This window comes from Ricinus communis, chromosome 5 (genome assembly GCF_019578655.1).
Source record: "Ricinus communis isolate WT05 ecotype wild-type chromosome 5, ASM1957865v1, whole genome shotgun sequence".
Taxonomy (NCBI): Eukaryota; Viridiplantae; Streptophyta; class Magnoliopsida; order Malpighiales; family Euphorbiaceae; genus Ricinus; species Ricinus communis.
Genome location: NC_063260.1, coordinates 7,559,910 through 7,567,606, shown reverse-complemented (window position 1 = coordinate 7,567,606; position 7,697 = coordinate 7,559,910). Strand labels below are relative to the sequence as shown.

General features: G+C 29.0%; 1 protein-coding gene and 1 long non-coding RNA gene across 3 annotated transcripts; one reads left to right on the top strand and one right to left on the bottom strand.

Moving 5' to 3' along the window:
- Positions 1–3,437: 3,437 nt before the first annotated feature.
- LOC8277461 (60S ribosomal protein L27) lies at positions 3,438–5,046 on the bottom strand. The gene is made up of 2 exons (XM_048373547.1): positions 5,035–5,046; positions 3,438–4,058 (listed from the first exon to the last, which is right to left on the bottom strand). Exons 1-2 carry the CDS (start codon positions 5,044–5,046, stop codon positions 3,615–3,617), a joined length of 456 nt encoding a protein of 151 aa, XP_048229504.1. The 3' UTR covers positions 3,438–3,614.
- A 364-nt stretch (positions 5,047–5,410) lies between these two features.
- Positions 5,411–7,619, top strand: LOC125370069. Of its 2 annotated transcripts, XR_007215748.1 has the most exons (3): positions 5,415–6,055; positions 6,337–6,434; positions 7,410–7,619. It is a non-coding gene; the product is annotated as an uncharacterized LOC125370069 (long non-coding RNA). The 2 variants fall into 2 exon arrangements; XR_007215749.1 differs by lacking the exon at positions 6,337–6,434 and having other exon boundaries at positions 5,411–6,055.
- Positions 7,620–7,697: the final 78 nt, after the last annotated feature.

Genomic DNA, 7,697 nt, shown 5'->3' with positions numbered 1-7,697 from the left:
TTAAATCAAGAATATCAGTAGTCTTGAGGAACAATCACAGAAATTCATGCAATCTCACGTACACGGTCATCATCGTGGCTCCGGGAAAGCCACTCTCATTCTTGTCCTTTGGAACGAAGGGTCCCTCATTAAGTGCTACCTGTTTAAGTCATCCTCGCAAGATATTCAATGGAATGCTTATGAAGAATTTTATTCTGATCAATCAAATTAAATGTTAGAATTTAAGACTGCCATCAACCCTAGAACTAGTTTTCAATGTTATCCTTATGCTAAAGAGACAGAAGAGAGAAAAAGAGGTACTAATATTAAACCTATAAATTAAAAAATAATTATTACTTCTGGTCTCCATAGACTTTTTGCTTAAATATGAAATCTTAAATGCAAAATATTGTACCTAACTGTAATAGTTCCATTTTTATTTTAAAATTCTGAAGTCATATTTGCAATTAAATAATTTATAATCTATGTGAGTGGATATGAAGAATAAGAAAATAATGGAGAGAAAGAAATGGAGTTGATTTGAAATGAAGTCTACCCAATTTGGGTCTAGGAGTATTGGTAAAGGAATTAATGAAATTCAAATATATGATAATTTACTGTCATTTAAAAAATTTGTTTAATAATTTGTACAAATACAATTTTTAAAAGTCTAAAACTCTAATCTTTTTGTATGACCAGATTTTAGTCTAAAAGCATCATACAAACTTTTAAATCCTGTTCATTTTCTTAAATTCTGTAATTCATTTTCTTATCCTAAAATAACTCAAGAAATATATTATTTCTTTTTAAATTTAATGAGAGAGAAAATAATTCTTAAATATATTTTATTAGTTTTTTATTTTTATTTTTCTATTTTTAAAGAGTCACATTCTTTTTTTTATTTATTTTTTTAATTTATTAATAAAGATTTAATTAGAAAAATAAATTAAAACACATAGATAGATGGAGATACTAACTACTGGGACATTTTTAGCTTTTGAGACCGTATTATTATTTTCTTTTCTAACTTTAATGACTTTTTTTTTTCAAAAAAATAAAAAACTTCAATGACTTGAATAATTTTTCTTCTTCATGTATATGAAATTCTAATTAAATTGGTTATTTTATATATTTATTTAGAGTTTTTTTACTAACATAATCGAGGGAAGGTAAAAAAAAATTAAATTAATAAAAAAGTCTAGATGAACCTTTATTTTTCTTTTTCAGTCTTGTACGGATATTTGTTATTATATATCAGTCTGTTGTTAGGTGTAGTTGAAAATTGAAATTACAGAATTTTCGTTGACAAACCCATTCAAAGGGAATTACAAATCAATGGAGTATTGGGTAGTTAATGTCATCAAGAAAATAATTAATGGCTAACATTTTAACTATATTTACTATTTATTCTCAGAGTCTGGTTTAATATATAAGCCCATGTCTGTGTCTTTTAGTATATTAAAAATTCTTTTGAATTTAAAAAAAAAAAAACTACTATACAGTCAAATGATTAAATTAATAATTTAAAATTATAATTTAATTTTTATAATTTATAATTATAATTTATTATTCTAATTTATTATTAAATATTAAATTTGACCAAATGAATTTTGATTTTAATAAAATAAAATAAAATTTTATTTTTACTACAAGTTAATTTTAATGTCTAATTAAAATAATTAATTAATAATCTTTCATTTTTAATCCTTTATTTTTAGCACAATTTAATAAGAAAAATTTGATCATGTTAAAAATACTTATTTTTTAGAGCTATTTTATTAAATTGTATAAAATTTAATTTTAAATTATTAAATAAAACAAGTAGTTAAAAATTAGTATTTTTGTTAAACAATAAAATAAACTATATTGAAAGTGAAAATCTTATTTATATTAATCTCATTCGAATTTAGATACAAATAAACTATAAGATTATCATGAACCTGATAATCAACTTTTCAATTTCAGATTTTTTTTTTAAAGTTAATCAGCATCAGAATTATTTGGCTAAATTAAGTCTTTAATTTTCTTATCAAATTAAAATAAATTTTTACTTTTAATATAATTTAATCCTAGTTATTAAAGAATAATAGAAATTATATTTTAAACTAGAATATTTTTATATTAATAATCTAAAACTAAATCATCTAAAAATTTAATAATATTGTAAATATTAGTGATTTTAAAACGTCTAAACTTTATTTGGACTGAATTGTTCTAAGAATAAAATCTTTAGAACAAGTAAAATAATTAGTCAATTTTTTTCTTACAAATTAAATGCTAAAGATAAAATGTTACCTTAATTTACTAAATGAATAATTTTAGATGAGCTTGATACTTAATAATAAATTTAAGTATCAACATAGTTTGGTACAGCATGGCCAAGTTGCACCATTATCACCATTCTGCTAGTCCGCTTATAAGCTTGTCTTTTCCCTTAACAAATATAGAACGTTCCTTTTCAGTATTTGATATCTCAATTGCATTCCCAAATTTAGTAATTGGAAGGGGAAGAAACAGATTGAAGAAAAACTAGGCTAGATGGTAAATGTTCATCAAAACACACACCTCAATAAGGAGAGCATCAACATAGGATGAAGCACACAACTCTCATGGAACTATTTAGTTCAAAAGGAAATTTTGCAATCCCGACTCGACAATGTATGGCAGCTAGGAGCTGGCTGGTGAATAGTAATAAAATACTTAACGACCCTGGAACTTTTATATAAATCATTAGCATAAGCGATAAGAATCCTTATTACCAACCCAAACAAATTTGGAACTAAAGCCTAGTTGAGTGTTCCACTCAAAAGAATAACAAAAGGACTTGGTTGAGTATTTTCACTTGCAGTTTTTCGGCCTTAGTTGCTGCTATGTCTTCTGTGTGTTTTGCTGACAATAATTCAGTTTTTTTCTTGTTATTAAGATGAAGTGTGTACCACATTCATCACCATCTATGAATCTTTAACAAGGTATGGTAACTGGAAGAATGAGTTATCATACTAAAGGTAGATTTACACATAACAGTGTTCGAATGCCATGATCAATACTGGATTATAGGGGCGATCACAATGTTAACCAGATAAGCAGTGTAAAACCTATTAGAAAATGCAGTAAGCATAGAAATGTCAAGATCCCAAGACAGCAGAACAAAACTCTACTTCAGCACAAGTAATGACAGATCCCTGTCATGGTTCTTAACTAAACTGAGTAATCACTCACTAAAAATAATCACAAATGATATGGACAATGCAGAAAAGCAAACATGCCACAGTAGTCATCTGAACAAATGCAAATGTAAGAACTGATAAAAGATCTACAATAAAGAATACAGGTAACAATAAGGAATAAGCACAGAAATACGTAACAGGATCAGCACAACTCCCATATTATCACTGCTTAATCCCAAGGGGAATATTTCTAGGAGCAGCAACCAATGATTGCCCATTAATTAATAAAAATTAAGCTTTATAATCCAAATACCAAAACCTATTATTAAATATAAGAAGTATCATAACACAAGTTCAACTTCCAGCATATAAGTTCAACATGACAAGCTACTCTTAATACCAAACTCAAAAAAGCACAAAACAGTCTCTCAAAATCATAACATAACAAAAGCCCAATTTGCCATTTGGTCAAAACCTAAGCTTAGAAAAGAACCACTTATTCTTGCCACTCTTGAATATCTCTTCAAATCTTCTCTTGATTTCTTTAGCAGCAGTAACTTTCATATCTCTAGAAACCAAAGCATCAGGAGTAACAACATCTTTCAAATCAACATCAAGAGTATATCCAGTAGGCATGGAATGGCTATAATCAACTACTTTCATAAATGCTTTCACTTTGGATTTCTTTGTTGTTTTCTTTGCCGAGTCTTTCTTTAATACATTTGGTGGGTACTTTGATATTCCCGCCACAAGACAATGGCCATATGGGCGGTCACGTGGTCCATCGTCGAAAGATCGGACGATCACCGCTTTCCTGCCGGCGTATCGGCCTTGCAGGAGCACTACAGCCTTGTTTGGTTTCAAGAATTTCACGATTTTCTTTTCTTCTTCAAAAGGATGGGCTCTTTGTGGCTACTGCTTAAATTATGGTAGAGAAAGGGGTGCTAGGGTTTTTGTGGGGTTTGATAAGATTAACTTTTTGGACTCGTTAATTAACAAGACTGCCAGTCTGCCACTTCAGGGGTTTAGCTTTTCTGGTGGCCTTAGTCCATTTTTGTTAGATCTCGTCACCAACTACTAATCCATGCATAAATATGAATAAATATATAAGTGTTTTCTGGTTAAAAAAAATGAATATGTAAGTGTTTACATCTCAGTTTCAAAATATGTTTTAATGATAAGTTTGTATATTTATATATAAGAAATTTATAATGTATACTCATTTAGATTTTTTATATTAAATTATCTTAATATACAATAAGATTTAATAGAGGTTTAAGTTACCAATATCTTTCTTCAAAAAAGAAAAGTTAATAATATCTTAGTGTAACGATAATGTGAAATAATATTAAAAATTATAATATAGAGGTTAAGAGAAATAATAGCTTCATGTCCACATTACTACAGCCAAATTTTGACTAAAAAGAAATAAGAATAGATTATTTGCTACTCTTTTAACACATTTCTTTCTTTTACGTTTTCTTTTGAATAAAATAATCATTCCCTACATTCTGCACAAGGAAGAGAAGAAAATGGATTTCATAGGATTAAAGGTAATCTTGGTCAAGGCTCAAGATGATACTTAGAAGTTAGAACTAGATTTCTGCAAGCTGTGGGAATACATTTCAAACGCTATATTTGATATATGACCAGGAAACAGAGATGAAAATACCAAATTTCATTTCTTTTTTCTAATAACCATATAGTTTTGGTCATTTCTGATGCATGTAATTTGCTTGATGAATATCTGAAAAAGAAAGAACAAGTCTGAGACTGCCCTTGACGATCATTTTGAAGATTGCCAATTAGCTGTAAAGCACTTGACGTTAGAAAGCGAAAACAAAGAAAGGAAAAGAAGAGTACTCATTGACAGAGTCCACAACATTACTTTGGAATACATTGTAACAACTCAATGAAAAAAAGGAGTTGACAACATTTAGTTCCAAAAATGGAGATTTTAAATTTAGTGATTTTTTTTTTATAAATTTTCTTTTTCCTTTCCTTTCCCATTAACATAACACACTAACACATTTCTATAAAGAAAAATAATACACTAACATACTAACCGCATAAGATTGTAATATTTATCAAAAGTAATTTAGTAAATTCTGAATTTAGATTTGTGATTTTAAAAGAATAGTCAATTTTATTTATATTCACATGAGTTTTATTTAAAATATTTATTTTTTATTTAATTTGAAATTAACATTACATTAAAAAATAATAATTTATTTATTTTATATATACAAATAAATAAATAATAAAATAAAAATAAAATTAATTGTGGGCGTCATTATATCAACTTTTTTGGAGAAAGGAAGGGAGGAAGGGGGGCTTATTTTGTATTTTTTCATCTATTGCTTAAGAAAACAAAATATAACATAAAAAAAATCCCCTCTCTTCCTTTTTCTCTCTTTCCGACGCTGCCTCCCCTCCCTCCACTCCCTTCCATTTTCGGTCACAATCCCGTCGCCGACCACCAAACTTCCTTTCTTCTTCCCATTTCTCGTCGACACCGTCCTTTTCCCCCTCTCTCTCATTGTTTTCTCACCGCAGCTAGGAGAAGAAGTCGCCTCCCACGCTGCCATCGCCGGTTCGACCTCCTGTCATCACCCTTTCGCCTGTCCGACGCCGGAATCGAGCTCCCCACCGTCGAAAATCCCAAGCCAGCTTCTCCACGCCATTTTTCCTCCGCCGATAGCCTTAGGAGAGTCTTACCGGAGCAGCTCCCTTCTCATTGCAATCTATCAGTTTCCGACAAGGGCTAGGCGGTGATTTTGGTGTACTTAAACTCCACGCAACTCAATCTTCACTTAGGCATCTCTAAATTCGAAATCCGATACGGTTGGCGATACCGGCTTTTGGAACCTGGTGTTTTTTAAGCTAGCGGAATTTTAGATTTTGACTCGGTATAATTTTATTTAGATCTTAAAAATTATCTAAAAATTATTAAAAAATGTTAAGTGTATCAATTGTTAGTTATTGATAATTAATTAAATTATTTAATTAATTAGTAGCTGATTCTAGAAATATTGCATATTAATAATAGAAAGAATTATTATTTTATTGTATAAATTGAAGGTGTGATTAATTAATTAAATATGAGGAAATAATTGTAGGTTGTATCATGAATAATATTATCAGTTTGCCGGACTGTTGATTTTGTATTGTAATTTGGGTTGTGTTGCAGAGTCGGAAAATAATGCAGTTTTGGTGACCCAATTCTCGTTAAATAATTATGAAATATTTGAAGTGTTTCTAGCAGGCTTTGAACCCATTATAGGGAAGGTAAACTTTCATATTTTAGGGAAAGTTCTATCGAATTTTCGGTATCAAAATTCCTTAGGCAGTCTAATCTAAGAGTCTACGCCTAGGGAATGAATATTTCATTAATTTCATCCGAGGCGTAGGGAACAGTTAGTGGAACTTGGCAGAACTGAGAGTTAGAATCATATATTCTACCCTCTATGTCATATATGCATTTCAATATAATTCTTAAATGAATAATTAATATGGTTATTTTAGTAGTATAAGTAATATTAAATCTATTTTTACCTTCATCACTGCTAATATTATTAATATTGATATAATAGTTGTTATTATTATTATTCTTATTATTATTATTGTTTGTGCCACTACTTTTATTTCATCTCAATTATTATTATTATTATTATCACTGTTATTATTATTTAAATATTATTAATATTATAAAATTTTGTGCATCATGTTACTTAATTTTTTATTGATGTTAAATATATATTGTGGTTCGGAATGAGGCAACGATAGAACATGCCACATGATGGGCTCCATTAGGACCATGTGCGTACCAGTGAAAATCAGAATTAGGTAATAAAGGAATATTCATGATGTGCTCTGTTGAGTGCAGCTTTCTGAGCCTATGGAAGTCTAAATTGCCAAAGAAAGGTCCATAGTCGAGCGTTGCTCTCTGAACGCCGACTACATTAGTATTCAAGTGATCAGATTGGACTTAAGAATTTTGGTTGAGCTTTGCTCTCTGAGTGCCACTCTTATTGGATTAAGAGAGCCAAAAGACTGTTAGATTTGGAGATTTAGAGTGTGCTGGAGTGCTCGTCCTGTGTGTTAAATTTGCATGTCTTTTTAAAATTACGATATGATACGCATTTGTTATTTGTGATATTTTATACTATTAAATAATTATTTTATATTTACAGTTATTATAATTCTGAGTATATGATTTTAATTTACTCTCGAGACTGATAGTTTCAATTTTAAATTTTTTAGGTGACAGCTAGATTCTCTACAAACTTCTTTTTGCATCCCGACTTTCTTTCCCCTTTGGACTTGTTGTAATTAAATCTTAACTTTTGTATTTCAAATTATTTAAAATTCTAGACTCTCTGCAGTAGTGTATTTGATACTTTACATTTTATCTTGGTCTGTTAAAGATAATAAAATTTTTTTCTAGTAATCTAGCTTAAGAATTTATTTGGCTGTGTGGTGAATTGTGAAAGAATTATTGATTTATTTAACTAGTGTATATATTCATGCATGCGATTATCTAAATTATTG